The 18,688-nt window shown below is 41.6% G+C and overlaps 1 protein-coding gene across 1 annotated transcript in view; it reads left to right on the top strand.

The window, feature by feature from the left end:
• PCDH10 (protocadherin 10) overlaps nucleotides 1-14,145 on the top strand; it is a 39,837-nt gene extending 25,692 nt beyond the window's left edge. Inside the window, exon 5 of the mRNA XM_004685285.2 lies at nucleotides 12,693-14,145. Within this exon, the coding sequence (XP_004685342.1) occupies nucleotides 12,693-12,712 (20 nt within the window). The 3' untranslated portion in view covers nucleotides 12,713-14,145. The remainder of the gene's footprint in view (nucleotides 1-12,692) is intronic.
• The last annotated feature ends 4,543 nt before the right edge of the window (nucleotides 14,146-18,688 follow it).

The raw sequence follows: 18,688 nt of genomic DNA on the forward strand, positions 1-18,688 counted from the left end.
TTGTTCTCATCTACAGAACCGATGAATGGATCAAATAGGACCTAAGGAAAATTGTTCACCAAAGAGAAAGTTGTTTTAGGTTATGATGGTATTAGTCACAAAGCTTGGCTCCAAATTTTAAAATTACATCTTGTGGTTATTTGGCTTTACTTGTGCTTGACAACACTGGCTTGTTACCACAATCTGCTCTGGCAGTCTGACCGGGGTGCCCTTTTGTGAAACAACAGAATTTTATTTCGACATAGACAGTTACATATTATATTTGATGACTGTAGAATAATTAACATTTTTTGTTGCTTCAAGGTAACCTGTTTAGAGTGTCATAACGCGATGTCCAGTCCAGAGTGGCTTACTCTGTATTTGACAGTGGTACCCGCCCATGGTGTCAATTCTGCCTTTGCATAATGTCTGAGACTGACACAGTTGCCCTAGAATCATCACACAAAGTCAAGGGAAGCATCAGTCAATGGGGAAATATGCACCTTCCTCCACATCGACATCACGTCTACCGTCTACTGGCATTTGATTCAGAATTCCAGAGATCTCTTAGTCTCCTCTTCTCGTCACAAAAATCCTATTATCTGATGGACTTGATTCTCCATCAACCTTGTTTTTATATTTCTGCATCTTTTGTCTTTCAAAGTCAGACAGAACTAGCAAGTGATGTCACCAGCCCACTGGAGAGACGCCCCAAATGCCCAAACTTTCCTTTGTTTTTATGGCTTATTCATTGGGCTCCTGTGTCGGCTCATGGTTTTATGATTCTGTGTGCTTTCTGTCTTCTGTCTACATAAGCTTTGCATAAATATCACTCTGTGCATGAGCAACAAGAGACAAAATAGCTAGGTTCTGGTGCCCAACTGCAGCTCAGAATCATATTCTTATTCCATGTGAGGATAAACTCTTCTCATTTTCGAAAACACCATGGTAAATGTCTTGGTTTAACAGTACTTTTCTCAAATATGAGAGGAAGGAGCTTTTGAAACAAACATCACTATTGTTTTGTTGATGCATCTATAAGTGACATTGCATTGTCCAGCAAACACAAAAATCCACAGTTCCCATGTTCTGTGTTGTGGTAAGTTTCTCATCTCATTAATAGATGAACAAGATACTAAAGCAGAATAAAATGGTTGTGGGGAAAGATCTCTTATAATCAAGGAAGCGTTTACAGAACTCAACTTGCGGGCTCAAGGAGTATTCTCCACGTGAGCTCAACGGATAGCAATAAAGGACATCCCAGGACGATGGGCACATGTAAAATACTGCAAAATTAGAGAGCCACATTCTAATGTGGTATGTGAATTTCCTAGGTTGACAAATTTATAAGGTAAATCCAGGGGAGATAATGGAAGTTAAAGTTTGAAGATTGCATTATGGAGTAGGTTAAGATATTTCCAATGACAAGCCCAAAAGGAACAGCTGCTAGCAGTTCCTGAGCATCTATGAGACCTTGCATTCTTCCAAGGCTCGTCCAGACGTTCAGACTTGAATCCGTTTAGACCACCAGTGGCCGAGTGGAGCAGGTGTTCTCCTGCACACTCGATACGTGCTAAACTCAGAGGAGCCGTGCGGTCAGTCGCCTTGGTCTCCTGGCTCGGGTGGCTGGGGCCTGAGGGGACGGGGGCAGGCTGGTGTTTGAGACCCCGGCTTCCGGGGTGAGCGTCGGTTACCACCTCACTCCTGGAACCCCAGGCCTCGAACACGGGCGCCATTCAGGAGTGAGTGAGGACCTGTGTGGCATGTGTTTCTGGTTCTGTTTTGCTAGTGAGTGTTTCTGCAGTGGCCATGCTTGTGGCCTAAAGACCTGGTGGGGGATGGCAGCGAAGAGAGTCCACGAGAGAGCGCTTAGGGCGAGACGCAGAGTGTCGCATCCTCCATGTAGCACGGGAGGGAGAGACGTTATCACAAGTGGCCCCAGTCTCCAGGCTGGAGATGAGGGAAGACTCAGCTCTGCAGCGGCTTCTCCAGCAGAGCAGGTCTGGTTTGGGAGCCCATGTGGATTGGAAAGAGATGCCAATTGGTGTTGCCCTTGTGAATAAGCTCAGCAGACTGCAAAAGTCAAAGTGAAACATCACACACACACACATGTGGCTTTGTTCATTGTTGTGTTCTTATAACACTGATGAGAAAAACCCATCCCCGGTGGTTTGAACAAAGTAGCATGGGTGACCTAGTCTTCCTAGCGGCTTTGCCAGAAGGTGCAGCTTCCAGGAACCTGTCGAGGTGTAAGGGGGGACTCTGTAACAGTGAGGCCGTGCAAGAACAAGCGTGCTTTCTTTTGGAACTGAGGATTTTTGGAAGTGAAAAGTCCGCACGAGGAAAGATGGTGACTAAAAATACTAGAACATTCAGATTTAGCAGGGGCTATTTTTGGAGAGGAAAAATCCGATCAAATGTAAGAGACCTATATCACTTAAAATAAGTTACTTTAAGTCGCATGAACGCATGGGTTTGCGCCTTCGCTCTCCCTGTGAGGCGTAGACAGAACACTCCAGGGTGTAACAGCCTCGTGATTGATTTCTCTCTGGAACAATAAAGGCAATAACAATACATTATTTAAAGCACCCATCTTGCCGTTAGAAGTGAATGAAATATCCGTCTGTGGTTACCGCTCACCTTGTCTTTTCTCCCTTAAATGTTGGGGGCTCTGTCCAGGAGATGTTCACAGACCCCTGGCCCTGTTCCTGCCCACGTGACCCCGAGGCCGAGGTCCTGGGCAGACCCCGTCTCTCGGGCCTTATCCCCCACTTTCCTTTTTCCACCCTTCAAACTGAGTCATCGGCCACAAAACCCCCAGATAGGCTTTCTGGTTATAAATCCCTTCTGGTACCTCTGGACGGTTTCATGTCAGGGGCCGCAGAGCTGCGGCAGACCAGCAAACGGTCAGCCCCCCCCTTCTCGTGGCCCTGGGAGGACCCCGGTCTCCAGCTCTGGGCCCTCAAGCCCAGCCCTTTCTGTCCGGCTCACCAGGGTGAGCCTTCTGCATCGCCACCTGCCTTCTGCTGTCAAATCGTGAGGGCACTGCCCGACGACATTTCACTTCAGCACCCTCCTCTGAAAAACCGTCAGCGGCTCTCAGTTGCGCTTAGACGCGGCGACGCGAGGCTCGGTTTTCACTCCCGCTCCCCGCACGCTTGCCGTCGCTCCTTCCGAGGCTCCTTGAGCCTCTGTTCCCCCAGGTCTGCGCGCTCTGGCCCGGTCTGTCTGTCTCCCGCTTCCTCTCTCCCTTGTAGGAAGCGGCCCCTCACCGCCGGCATGGTCACCTCCCCGCGCCATCAACATCCCCCCGTGTCCCTTCGGCGAACAGCGCCAGACAGGGTCGGAGATGCTCTTCTGGGGACGTCCAGACTCTTAGCCGGAAGTGCTAGTTTTAAAATATTTTGCAAAGCTCTGTTTGGCCTGCTCATCGCACTGCCAGCCTTTCAGACACGAATCGTGTTCATGCTGCGTCCGGGCGTCCAGGCGCCACTAAGATGCCCATCAAAGCCTAACGGGACAGGCGGTGAATCGGTGAGCCAAATGCCCTGAATCCAAGAGCCAGATGCTGTTTCCCTCTCTGGTTCTCCAAGCATCCGCCCCTGCCCGCGTACTTCACGTGGTCGCATCTCGGGTGCCCAAACAGGCCCCCTCAGCGCCCAGACGCCCCCGCTGACCCCGACCCACCCCCTCCAGCCCCGCTGGTTTCCATGTTCTTTCTTGCCTGGTCTTGGCTATTCTGGTTCACATCTCTGTCTTCCCTGTCCCATCTCTTCCCTTCAGACAAGTGCTTCACTTTCCCTTTCACCACCACTAACTGCTCCTTTCACTGACCTCCCTTGTTCGTCACCTGCCACCACAATCTACAGACACAGACAAACGTGAAGTCAGCAGCAGGTGGCCTCAGGGAGGAGCACCTGTGGGGGCCGGGGGGTGGGGGCAGCAGGTGTGGGCGACAGCACAGACGCCAGGACGTGCGGTTTCCAGGTTTGCACGCGACCCCTGTGATCTGGCGTCCTCACCATCCGCGTGGCAGCAGCTACTTGAGGATTTTTCTTGCTATTTCATAGTATTTCTTGGTGACAGGTTGACCACCAATGAGAATCTCAGATGCTTTGTTAAAAAGAATGACATGAAATTTTGATTTTGGAGGGCAAGAAATTTGCTGAGAGATAGATTGACAGATATGTTTTTCTCATATTTTCATAATGATGCAGATATTTAAGATAGAAATATAAATTGTCATGCAATGCTGTTTAACCAGTATCTCACCAGTCTCAATAGAGATTAGTGATTTAAAATTTAAACTTTTTCCCTATATCTACCAGGACAATTTTCATAGCCAGTCAATCTACAACATGATTTTTACTTTATTTTAGTTTATTATGTGGGGAAATATTTGCAGTTATTAAGATGAAAATACAAAGGTTAAATTTATGGAATATCATAATAAATATTAAGAATCAAACTTTCATCATCTAACTAGAACAAGCAAAGGTGATTTTTAACCTTTAAGAAACACGTGATATCTTATTTCAACAATTTAGCGCTTTTGTAATTCCTTTAAAACTGAGTTGGGTTCACTGCCTACCAGTTTTCAAATCTCTAATTATTTGATAACTGGTTAGCTTAAAAAGGCAAGAGGGGGTGACTGGTTTAATAAGTTTCTAGGCGAGAACTAAAAGTAAAATGTATACCTAAGCTTAGATTTTAGGATACACACAAGATGTTTATTATGCAAGAAAGAGAATACTTTCTCTAACAAGAATGTCTATTCCACAAAAACAAGATCTTACTCAAAACCAGGATCGCAATTCCCCAACACAGAGAAATAACTTAAATGGCGCTCACGTATGTTCATCAGACAGTTAGACACTAGCTATCAAAATACATTAGATCATTGCATTTATTCTTTACCTCCTTCTGACTATGGTGATAGCTTAATTTTACATTGTGATAAATCAAAATATGTATAACCTGTGTTACATGAACTGCAGGATTGCACAATTATTAGAAAGCCCGAAGCCATATTCTGGAGGGCTCAGTACCGCCGGCTCAGCGGCACCGACTTCCTCGGGTCTGACAGAGTCACCGTCACCGCTCCACCTGCTGTCCGGGAGCTGTGAGTCCTCACAGGTGCCTTCTGCCTGCAGGGCTGGGGCGTGAGCGTCAGCCCAGCTCCTGAAGCCCCACATATCAGGGTCTCCAACCTGCTCCGAGTGGAGGCGTCTTCCTGATCGAAAATGACACTTGTCAGTTCTCAGCGTTCACTGTGTCAGCATTTCAGCCCCTTCTGCGCCTGCATTCCTGTTTTTAGGGGCTGCTGCTTTGACAGAGGAGGGACTGAATTAGAAATCCGAGTGTCACAGATGTGCAGTAGCTGTCTTTTCGTGCATGCTCTAGGTTGGGTGCCGTATGCATCTTGGTTGAAAGCAAGCTGGCTTCTGGATGTGGTATAGGCTCTTTATTAACCGAGCCAGATGATTTTTCACTTTTTTTCATACTTACTGACCCAAGGTTGTAAAATGACATTGAAAGCTTACCCTGCTTAAATAGGCTCTTCCTGGTTAACCCTTAGACAGGTGTGTCTGCACTTTTAACCTGAAGGTCCCAGGCATTGACCATGTTTTCATATAAAGACAAACCCATGAGCATTTCTGTTTGGTCTTCATGTTGTGAAACGAGGATCTTTGTTGCAAATAGTCTCAGCAGACATTACCTTCCTGGACTTACAGGCATAAATAAGGCACTTTCCTTGTATTCTGTTTTGAAAATGAATACTAATCGGAAATAATTAATTTGATCTCTTTATAAAGTTTTAAAGGAACTAATTCCACTACAAGTTTCTAGATGTGAGTAAAATATGATAAGAACCATAGTTCTCAACAAAAGAGGAACACATTAATCTTTTTGTTATTTTTCTTTTAAAAATATATTTTATTTATTTATACTACAAGAGCTGGCATGTAGGCCAGAGGTGCTGGGGGTTGGGAGGGTGAGAGGATTCCCCAGAGACAGAGTGGGGGGCAGAACAGGCAGATCTACTGCAATCCACTGCTGAGGGGGCAGCGGGGAGACAGGAGAGGTCTGCCGCGCCCTATAGGTCAGCTCCCTGGCGGGAGATGGAACTCAGGCCTCAGTGGCCGGCAGTGGCTTGATGCGCTGAGCCTTGACCTCCGTGGCACCCCCAGGACCCTCCTTTTATTCCTTAGAGGAGCAAATGATTCTCTGGTTAAGATTTTAGAAATGCAAAGTAGCAATATTTGTCTCCCATAAATCAAAGTGTTTAGTTGTTCTGCAGTTGAGGGGACTGACCTCAGAGACAAGTTCAAGTGTAGTCTGTCACTGCCAGTGTGACAGATGTGACTTTCGGATAGTTCGGAACAAGTCAGTTTCCCTATTTCGGTGGATTCTGACAGTCTGCGGAAATGTGCCCTGCCTTAAGCAGGCCCATGGGTGCTAGTATTCTATGTTCCTTTTGTATAAGCTAATGTAGGCCAGAATATCCAGACAACAATTTAGTCTCTGAACTTGACTGAGAAACCAGTGAGGCAGTGGGGTGACAGCCTCTCCCTGAGGCTTCAGGGCCCTGGGCGGGCCCATTCCTGTCAGCGTCCCCCTCACGGTTTATTTAGCTCTCGAGGCTTAATTTTGACATTTCTGCATTTTCTACATATACACGGAACAGACCTCCAATTTATAAAGCTCTAATGCAAGCACATTCTCTATTTTAATATATGTATGTGTGTATACATATATACACATATGTATATATGTTCACACACACATATATATATTCACACACACATATATTTTCATTCAAAGTTTAATGATTTTGTGCTAGAAAGAGAAATATGTAGGATATTGACAATTTTTGTCTGTAGCTGGTAAGTCACGCATGGTTTTTGGATATCTCACTCCAATCAGTTCAGATGATGATACTATTGAAATATGTTGTCTAATTAAGGAGGTTGATATACTAGCGCTGGTTTTTGTTATAGAGTTCAAAGCACTCTTACTATAATTAATTAGAGATAAGGATTTTTAAATAGAACAAAATTAAGTTACTATAATTATAGCTACTCTGTTAAAAATATTAGTGGCACTTGACATACTTGCCGAAGCGCAGATTGCCTCTCCCGACAAGCCAGTCTGCAACGGCAAGGAAGGTCATTTGAAGTCACCCACAGACGCAGACACAGCAGAGCAAGGCATGTGAAGACCCACAGGGCCTCTGTCTAGAAGGAATCCTGCTGTTCCAGGGGACCCGCTCCCTCAACACAGCGAGGTGGGGTGACCCCATAGCCTCCTTCCGGGAACAAACAGCCACCCCTATTTTCAAGGCTGCCTTTACCTAACAATAAAGGTGGCTTAAAAATAAACATCCAGGCCCTCGCGGGTGGCACAGTGGGTTAAAGCACAGCACTGTCTCTGGTGACTCCTCTCACTGCCCCTGGCCTGTACCCCGGTTCTGTCTGCATAAATGAATCTTAAGAAAACAAACATCCATGTAGGATCTCTCCCCTCAGGCGTGGTCACCACAGCTTCCCCACCACCGGCGTCCCTGCAGCGTCCACCACCTTCCACCTCATCTCCTCCTCTTCCTCCTCTCTCCCCCTCCCTGCCCCGCCCCTCCCGAGTGTCTCACACCCATGGCCTACTCTCAGGGGTCTCTCTCACAGTGTGTCTCTGTCGGATCCATCAGTTTTTCTAGACGCCACATACGGCGGGCCCGAGAAGAGACCGCCACTAACGGACAGTCCTCCCTCCGACCGTGGGAACCCGTGCCACAGCACACCTCTGCCTTCACGCCTGGCCTTGTCCCTACTGGGAACTAAACAAACATTTGCATCAAAAAATACACACTGAGTAATGCTAAAAGTTTGAAAAGTCTGCAGAGGATAAAAATCAGGACTGTGCACCAAACTCTACTTGATGTTGAGCGTTCCCTCCACATTATAAAGTACATGCTTTTGCGCACGCCAGAGCTGGTGAGAAAACAAGGCCCAGTCCCCTTTTTTCCATCACCCGAACTTGGTAGATCGTCTATATCACCCCGAAAGAAAGCGGGGCTAGTAAAGCAGATTCTCAGCAGAGGTGGTGAGCAAGGGCTGCCTGAGTGGAAGGCCTGTGAGCAGAATGCTGGAGGAGCAGGCCTGTCTGTCTCCCACAGATGGCTCCTCTCCCAGTCACGCTAAGCAGACATTTCTTCTTTTAATGGAGTAGCAGGGAATTGTGACATCAGGGGCACAGCAGCGAAACTCAGCACGTGTGCACACTACAGGCTCAGTGCAAAGATCAAAGTCCAGTTCTGTTTCGTTTTTTTTTTTTTTAAGTTTTATTTGATTTATTTATGCATACAAGAACTGGAGTGTAAGCCAGAGGTGGGAAGAAGGTGAGAGGACTCCCCAGAGATAGATGGGGAGCAGAACAGGCTGATCCACTGGAATCCACTGCTGAGGGGGCGGCGGGGAGACAGGAGGGGTCTGCTGCCCACGTGGGTCACTCCCTGGCCGGGGATGGACTCAAGCCACAGTGGCATTGGCTGCTGATAGCTTCATAGTGCCGAGACTTAACCCCTGTGCTGCCAGGGAGCCCCCCAGTTCTGTTGTCTTATTCTACACAACCATGTTTGCTGATTTTTATTTTTGAAATAGATTTGAATATATCTTTCCATTTAATGGATATTAATTAATTGTGAATGATACTTTAAGCATAGCATACACATGTAAACCAACTGGAAATAAATGCTGTGTTTTATACAGATTTATTACATTAATGGTCGGAGGGATCGTTTGAGTCATTTGGTTTCTCTTCTAAAAGATTCTAGTTTGCATATGGAAACCACCTCCTCTAAATTAACTCTTGTATTTTTTTTTAGAAATATTCTAGGATGCTTTAACTCTGTCAAGCTAGAATAAGGAGGCATACGGCTTGATGAAAGGAAAGAGGAAACGTAGCATAGAGAGGGCTGACCGTTATGAAATAAATTATTACTGTTATGGGAGAGAGAGATACTGTATCATAATAACAGAAGACCTTCAGTACTTCATAACCAACATCAAGCCATAGCACACAAAAAGATTTTTCATTATATATATTTTTAAAGCTTTTAAGAATTATTGTGTGTGGAGGAACTTTTGCAAGCTGAATGACGTAGAGCTCTAATTCTCAAAATAAAAGCAAGAATAGGGGTGGAAAGATAAAAGCCAAGCCAAAGAGTGACCCACTTTTAATAGCCAACACGCAGACACTCGTTTGTGCACATTCAGATTGAACAGAAGAAGTTTCTTAAGAGACACTTTGAAAGAGAGCCCTCAGGGGGGGTTGAGTAGACACGCAGAGACCGGGTGGGGGCTGTGCACCGCACGAGATGCCGGGCTACACTCCCGCTGCAGGTGACGCGTGTGCACTGAGCTCTGGGCCCTGGAGCGCACTCGGGGTCGTCACCACCCTCGGCCTCTGCACGTTGCTGTGCCTCAGGCTGCCCCTTTCTCCGTTCACTTGCGCCCAGGTTAGAGCTCCCGAGTTTTACTTGCTCTTTACCTTCTGTGTTTTACACTGTCATGACGTATAACGGGCGGTTTGCTTGCTGCAATGCAAGTATAGAAATCTGACTGTTCAACTGGTCAATTTTTATTTTAATATATCGTACAGAATTATTTTTCACCAGGTTTAGGGTTATACCAATGCAGGTGGTATAAGTAACAGAGCAGGACTGATGATGGTACAGTTATTTTTGCAAGCCATGTATAAAGTCATTGTTCTGAAATGATTAATTGGAATTTTTAATAGACTTCATGAATTGCCAAAGGTAGTCATGGGACTTCACAAAAACTAAAAAAGAGATACCATAAAATTGTCACAAATCTTACATGTATTCCACATGGATATTTATGTGTGGAGGCTAATGATAAACATAAGCATGCCGGTTGTAAGAAGGTGTGTGCTTGGGTATCTTCCATGAAGAATCATTTTTCCTCTGTAGTGCAAATGTTAAGATAAATGTGCCTTTTCTGTGACTCACTATGAAGGACACACACAGTGAACGATGAATTAAGAGGTAAAAAAGAAAATTGACACTCTCTCCTATTTTTAAATTATTGAAAAGAAAATCTTTCATCCAATCCCCTTACCATGCTGACAATTGGATAGGGGAAAATGATTTGTAAAATGAAACAGAAAAGCAGAAATCCTCCAAGTATCTGGAAAATTCCAAAACATACATTGACTGCACCTTAGGGACAGAGATTCCATGGGTTTGAGTCCCGCTTTCCTCTTGAAGTGCTTCAGCAGAGGCATGACTACAGCATTCACACCAGACAGGAACTGTCCTTCGGACTAACACTGAAATGGAGTAACATCGATTTTGCAAAAATAGTATTTGGTGTTACTTGTGTAACATTAACTTAGAGAGCCCTGAGGAACAGTTAGTCAGTGTTCGAGCACACCTTTTTCAAGCCTGGAAGCAAGAGGCATGCTACTTTAAATCTAGAGACATTTTTGTGGAGTTTGTCTAGCGGTAGGTCAAAATTGGGTGGTTAGCTTCCCAAAAGGAAAAAGGCTTTTCCTCCTCATCCTCATTTGTCCTGACTCCAGCTTTAGCCCTTGCACTGTGAAATTAAAGACAATTAATCTCCATTAGTCAGACCACTATTGCAATAGGAGCCCTTTAAATAAAATCAGCACGCAAGTCATCCTAAACAGCAAGTAGAACTGTTCTTTTGAGTGAGATCCATTTCAATAAAACAATTTATTTTTGTGCTCCTACGAAATCAGCCATGTGTCCGAGCTTACATTTTCCCCACAAGGAATCATTTAACCTAACTAGAAACCCTTTAAGTTAAAACATGTGCTAGGTTGACTAATTTCTGCATTTATACGAATATGTATTTTTCCAGTGTAGTCATTTTTTCCACATCATCATTATAGATTGAGAAAGGGTAGATTTCCTTTTATCCTTGGACTTCTGGAATAAGATTTTCTCGAAGTGAGTATTTTCTGATTTGTCATTTTGAAAGGAATGCTTCAACCTATAAGTAATAACGCTGTTGGTTTTGTAAATTAATACGATTTATAGGGTGACTATTTCCTTTGTTGTCTAGGAAGACACATGACTATGTCTTGTATGTTTATTAATAATGCTCCCTTTCACTCACACAATTGTTCCATTTGGACAATAAGTCATTTGATCACTGTAATTATTTGCTCCAATTCATTTTATAGTCTTGAATGTCAATGGTAGCATACTTTCAAATTATTGAAGAGTTTTAAAATCTGGTTAGTAAACACAAAAAACATATAAATCATTACACACTCAACTTTATTATGGAACGGGGAATTTGAATTTCAGGATGTAGGAAATAGGATTGACTTTTTTTTTTTTTTTAAAGATCAAAGTTTCTACTTACTTCTATGATTATGTAGCTTTATAAGCAGGTAAGTTGTAACAGCTGGTCCTTCTTTGTAGGTAACTTGTGTTATTTTTTGTGATAGTACCAAACAGAATGTTTATCTTTCACATGGTTTACTCTACTCTACAGTCTATTTCCCTTTAATTTTTGTCAGTGTTGTTTTCTTTTACTGTTGTAATTAGCACAGGTCTGCTTATAAACAAACTAGTGAATAAGTAAATGAGTGGATAAATAAACGAGTGAAGAAATGATTAAAAACTCATCTGAGATGAGAAAGATAGAATCAGGGAAAATAACATCAGAAACATGTAACTAGAGCATCTACTGAGAGCAAGTAGGGGTTGCAGGGGAAGCAACCGTCGGGTCTGACACTTATTTTTTCAAAAAAGCAACTGGTCCCAGATCAGAAACAACTCAGTGATGTTATTTACTGTCACTGTCAGATTTTAACTTGCACATATCATGGATACATTTGCCAGTGTGTTTCTTGATAGTCAGTGTGTTTGTATCACACGTTTGCTGTCATCATGCTTATGGTCCAATATCATAAAGCTCATAGGTGATGGGAAGATGTATCCTTTATTAGGATAAATGGATAAAATACTTAAAGTGATGATATCCGAGTGAAGGAATCTAAACATGCTGTTTCATGGTTCGATACTTTTTTTTTTTCCTAATTGGGCCACAGATAATAAAATATTTTTTTCTTTCCTTTACCTTTGCTCTCTTTCTTTGAAAACTGATTGCTCTTAGGGAATAAACTTTGACGTAAGGTTTTGGTAGGCAATACAAGTATTCAGTTTTTAGACAAAAATTTAAACGAGCTAAAATAAGCCTTAGAAAATGTGACTCATCTTTTAATTTTTAAAGCACTTGCTGGTTCAATGATCTCGACTAGATATGGATGTATATATTGATAGATCTGTAGATCTATCATTGAGAGCTCATTAAATAGACAACAAATTATTCCCAGATAATCTAAAGGCTCGTTCTAGAAACAGCAGGCCCGCGAGTGGGGATGCTTCTAGGCGACTTGAAGTTACAGCCACACCCTGTGTGGGATGTGTTATAATCTGTCACATCCACCGCAAAACTGATTTGTAAAAAAGTCATTTTCAGCAAGCCAAGCCCCCAGCTGACTGTGACTGTGTGGCGCCAAGGTGACACTGCCTGCCTCGGACACGAGGGGTCTGTCTGGGTAGCACGCGGTTCCCGGCGTTGGCCTGGCTCACCATGGGTGTGGCTCTGAACCCCCAACCTCAGGCTCTTTCGCTTAGTCTTTTTCTTTCTTTTTCACAGCACGGAAAAGGATATGCTAGTCAATTCTACAGGACTTACCTGAAGCAGCATGATTTGCACAAAGTCGACCAACAAAAGCATCAACTTTTCAACTTCATTATCTTGGCCATCAGTTAGTTGCGTGTCAGAGTGTTAGATGCCGGCGAGATCATCGTGGCCAATTCTCGGACCTAATGGCTCTCAGCAGGCCTGAGAAATGAGTTGAGCTGTGCAGAACTGTAGAAACTTTAGAGGCAGCTGCTTCTGCCTCTCCGATCAGTGTGTGCCTGTTTACAGCACTCTATCTTTCTCTCTCCAAATGTCACTGAGCCCTCTAGATGTTTCTATCCACCACGAGAAGCCAGTCATAACGATCAAGGAAATTTTTGCATTCTAAATGCAATACCACTGTTTTAAACTTGACTGTTTTATATTATTTTTGTGTGATCAAGTGTCCCCTAAACTATTCCAACTTTACAGAGAGATTGTGATTCTGTAGTTTTCACCTGTGGGTTATAAAAAAATGTTGTATTCTGAAGACCCACAAAATATCAAAGACATTCTGTAGTTTATACACCGTGTGGCAAAGTGTTTACTGTACTATTTCAAAGCTTCTAAATAAATATAAAATATATATATTATATTATATAAATTTCCTAAAATGTGGTACAACTCAGTTGGTTTTTGAACGGACTCATGCAGTCCACATCACACTATCGAGTAAAGGTAATTCAGGGTCCCAAAGATAAAATTACTTAGAACAAAATCACCATGGATAGTTTCCTCCCAGTTTTCATATCGTATTCAACCTGTTTTTCCTTGTTTAAAAGAAAAAGAAGCTCTAAGCTACAAAATTTTGTCGAGAACTCAAACTGAATTTTCAATGCCAAAGATATAGCTGTCGACGTGTGAGGCGTGCGGAAGGAACACTGTCAAAATATCTAACGGCGACGTTATTTCGATTCTATTTCTATGGCTTTGAATTTAGACTCATTTCAAGCTTTTATAAAGAATCTATAAATTCACCTGTATTTGTTGTTAGAAAAAACACTGGGTGTCTGTACATTTTGTGGTGTAAAATATGTAACTGGAGATTCCTATTTTGAGAAGTCCTCAATCATAGAACTCACACAGAATTTTATTTTACATAGTTTTACATAGTTTTGTGACTTGAACACATGAATATAAAATCTATTTATAACTCTATATGAAGATAGAGAGACAGATAAATATCTGAACCAGGAAAGAATAACTAGAAGATAGAAAGTATCTCGAACTTTAAAACAGATTAACTTGGAAGTAGACAATGGTGCATAATAATTGTTTCAGTATTATCTTGTTTGTGACAATTTGATAGCTGATATGTAGTCAGTGTTTATGAAGGAGAATATGCTTCATGAATCAACCTTGAAAAGTGAAGTTTGCCATTTCTTTTTATGTCAACAAGGTCAATTATTAAAATCAGAAAGATGCATTCTCCTTTTATATATATATATATATACATATATATTTTTTCCTACTGTTGTTTATTGCTTGATGAGACACAGTTAAGAGGAGAAATTAGATAAAGTAAGACAATATTTTATGCAAAAACAAGTAAATAAATAAAATAGAATTGTCACAACTACCCTCTAAAAGTCCCTCCATAGTACATGTAAATGTTTACCTAAGCTGAAATACGAACCTATTGGAAAACATTTTCTTTAATCTTTGGCTGATCTCACATGTACACTTAGTTTGAACTGTGTTTTATGAAAGCACAGGTTAAAACTTAGCACAAAGCACTCTTCCACCTGCTTTTCTCATTTTAAATGGGACTCCTCCCCCCGAGGTTTAACATTAAAATGCACATGTATCTCTAGGGCCCTTGTGTACCCTACCCGAGTGATATCTTGGGGCCTGTCACTTGACTGTTACCACATTCGTTATTAAAATAGCATAATCCCAATCAATGTACGTGTCTCAATAATGAGGGCCGTGGGCCTTCTTCCAGAGCCCCCAACCATATATCTGAAGTTAATTATCTGGGACACTAAACGGCTCACAGTCGTTAAGTACAGTGGATACTTTCTCAAAATTGAGTCATCCTCCCTTGCTATTTCCATAGGTTATCTTACCAAGGAAATAGATGTTTCTAGATAATTAACCAGGGGTGGGATGTGTTTATTGTAACTTCTTTTTGAACAAGAAGATGATTTTCTTGTTGAATCAATCTACTTCAATGAAAGCTTTCCTTCTTCCTTGTTTTAGCTTTATGGGGGTAAACACCTCCATCTGCCTATCATACACGTTGGAAAGAAGGTTCTCCTCACCTCACCAATAATAGCTATACCAACTCACTGGACTTAAAGAAAATTTCTTTATCTTTCACGATTGAGCCCTTAATATCATTGCATAGGATCTCGGGGAACCGACTTTGTATGCTAGGTGTTTGGGTATTAGTTTTTTTCGTAGATATTGTAGTAATCAGTTTTACTCGTCCGTATCTTAGTTCTTAGGTTATCTCATCAAGCTATGAGAATAAAAAACAGCAAAACCTTTACCCCAGTTAGTGGGCTAAATAGAATTACTTAAACATAAAATCATAATGATTAGGTTATTAATTCAACTATATTGCATCCAAAAGAAATCGGAGGTTACAACAGAATAAAGATGATTTCAGTGAATTGTTTGAAATGTTATCTGCCAAGGAGGGGGATGATAAAATGGGAAAAAGCAATCAACTGATAATGAAGGTTTCCAGATACTCCTTTGTTAGACTGGTGTGCGAGATGTAGAATAGGTTTTCTATTTAATCTAGTCACCCTGACATCCAACTTCCATAGTCGGTTTGTGTCCCATAAAATAATCTTCAAACTATTAGACGATATTTCATTAATAAATCAGTTCAGAAAAAAACAATCATGACACTCTTCCTTGTTAACATGGTTAGTTTTAGTGTAGTAAAACTCAAAATATTTTCCTGTGGAAACAGTGTCTAAATGTTTCAAAAGTATGTCAAATGACAATTTTAAAAAATAATTCATCCACATGTACAATTTTAATTTTTAACTTGTGAGCATAACTTTGTGAAATAGTTTTCAATCAAATATTTAAATACCACATCTGAATTACAGATATAATGATGTCTGTATCATGATAAGTAAATCCTCTCTGTTGGGCAATAGTAAGAAAATATGTCTATTTTATTTTATGAAGCTATTAGATGCAATGCCTTTATCAAACATTGCAAGCTAAGTACAATAGTAGAAACTTTGATATTTTAGCTACTAATTCACTATTTAATGTTTTAACGGTGTTCCAATTTGCTGTCAGATCCTCTGTAATGTAGAAACCCTCATGATTTTCCAATAAAAGGAGAAAAAACCTCTCACCACTTTCGACATAAACGATACCACGCCTTCATTCTCACACTTACCTTCCAGAAGTTACTGACCGAAGTTAAGTCAATCTCTCAGAGAGTTACCCAGTCAAAATGGTGCCAATGTGAAGCTGGGTAGAGCAGGCTTCTTGTTACTGGCTGATAACCCACCATCACCTTGGGTTGGTCCTTCCCCTCTGATTCAGTGAGTGCCCTTAATCCCCAGGGAACTCAACGAGACTGAAAACATTGGTATACTTGGTAATTTTTCTGAAAATCTTATATTTTTTCATATTGTAATTTCTTGGGTTCTTTATCTTTTTCAACTCTGATTTTGTAGCAGTAAAGGCTTTGCACGTAACATCCTTTTTATGTTCCTTTTTAACAAGGAAAAACAGAAGATGACAAAATTCCATTATTTTTCTGCCATGGAGTAGTCAAATTATTTTATATATTGTTAGCACTTCAAGGAAATCACTCTGCTATGTCAAACTAAATCCTTCTACAGTAATTTGTGAAACTGTTGCTCCATAGAGTATCTTTTTTTTCTTCAAGACAAGACCTTGACATAGGTTTTAGATTCCAGCATTCTCGGGAACGCAAATAGTTGAACACCGTCAGAGTATTGCAGGCAATAATGTGACTACAACTCTAATACCTTTAGTATGCATGCATGTATTTCTAACCACTGTTATTTTTAAGTAATTGTAAAATTAGAAAAAAAAAATGGCTTTTATTTCTTGAAAACTTGTCACATGCTTAGTTTGAGGTGTTACGCTCCGGGTATTTTTGAGTTGCGTGAAAATACTGCCTTCATGATGCAAAAAAAAGTAGTAAGTTTTCACACGAGACTCAAAAATGTCTACATAATGAACTCCAACTTCCAGTTCATCCATACATCCTCGAGCTGAAAACGAGCAGGGAATTTCAGCTCCAAACACATTCTCAAGACAGTTATGTGAGCGAAAACAGGGTATTATAACAAAAGATGAGTTTCAGTCTTAACTCTAGTGTTTGTTACTGTGAATGCTATGAGTGTAAATGTAATATATTATTTTATACTGCTGTAAACATATGAAATAAATAAAACTAGGGTACAGATTCTGCCCTCTTTCCCTGCCTGGATTGTCCACTGACATGTGGGAGCTTTGAACAAAAATCAGTGGCAAAAAAAAAAGGCCCTAAGTTTAAGAAGGACCAGTGCTGATTTAGTCCATTAGCTCGTAGTATCACATGTCGAAGGGGCCTGCCTCCAATGCTGAGCCTCATTTGAAGCAAGGCAGGGTAGGTTTCGAGGATTTCATTGTATCAAGGGTTCTGAAAGCAGACATTGAACTTTGTCTGATTCTCCCGATACCCGCAAGGAATATTTTAAATATCTATATTTTCCACCCGATGTTATATTTTCTTCTGAGGTGTGTAACTTGTAATTGATCCCAAGGGTCCACAAAGATTAATCTGGAGGTTGTATATGAGATGTGAGTGCCTTCAAGCAATAAAAGAAAAGTATTTTATCTAAAATTTTAGAAAGACATGATTTCCTATTTAAAGCCAACAGAAGCATGAGAAAAAAATAACATTCATATGGGTATCATTTTCCAAAAAGAAGACATGAATACTTTTTTTTTACTATACAAAAATAATCTGAATGAATCTTAGAGAAATTTATGTTCTGAAATAACTGAATGGTGGTAGGAGGCATTTCGTGCTTCTTAATTCCGTGTTGGTCTGTGTGACTGACTTGCTTTACTTCAAACTACACATTTTTGTTGAGAAGTTTGCTGTATGAAACAACAAGGGACAGGATTAGGCACTACTCGAGCTTTGAACATCTGCCCAGGACTATGGTGGGAAACAACCACAAACATATACTCATGGATGATAAACTATTGTCAGGAGGGTAGTTCTGAATAAAATGTTACAGATACAATCACAAGGTGCTTTGGTTCTGTAGACCTGACTCCTACCTCTCACTTTCCTTTCTGGAAATGCTCTCCTGGATTCTTCTCTTTAACCAAGATTATGAACTTTTAGAGGTAAAAATCAAATGTCTTAGATTATAAACTTATATTAAGCTCTGCCCATAAAGGGATATAATAACTCGTGATGATGTTTCTCTTCAAGGAAATTCCAGTTTGCTCTTGGAACCAAAGAAATTACAGGAACCTGTTCATGACTGGATCAAATAACGAAGTGATCAAATCTGTGTTTCGTCCAACAGGGGGTCATGAGAAAACCTCAATGTGTCAAGAAAATAATATAAAAAAGAAAAATAAGTAAATAGGATAGTAAAAATAGATGAGAAAAATGCCGAAACACAGCATTCACGATGAATGCAAATAGTTCTTCGCGAGGCGTTTTCTCCCAGACGCGGCCGGCTCTAGCTCAGAATGTGAGCCGCCTTCCTCCGGCACCTCCTTGCCTGGCCGTGGGGAAGCCCCATCTCATCTGCGCTGCCCACCCAAACTCACTTGTTGCTGTGCCAAGTCAGGGAAGAACTTGTTGCAAAGTGACTTCACCTCTGACTCCCTCGGTCTTGACCTTCATCGAATCTGGAGAAGTCCACGTCGCTGTAGTTTGGGAGAGCAGGTGGTGGCTGCGTGGGGATTGTTCACACAACCCTAACGCGCCGTCATGGTCTCTTTCATCGTCAGGG

The sequence above is a fragment of the Condylura cristata genome, unplaced genomic scaffold (assembly GCF_000260355.1).
Source record: "Condylura cristata isolate star-nosed mole 26May11 unplaced genomic scaffold, ConCri1.0 scaffold00018, whole genome shotgun sequence".
NCBI classification, from domain to species: domain Eukaryota; kingdom Metazoa; phylum Chordata; class Mammalia; order Eulipotyphla; family Talpidae; genus Condylura; species Condylura cristata.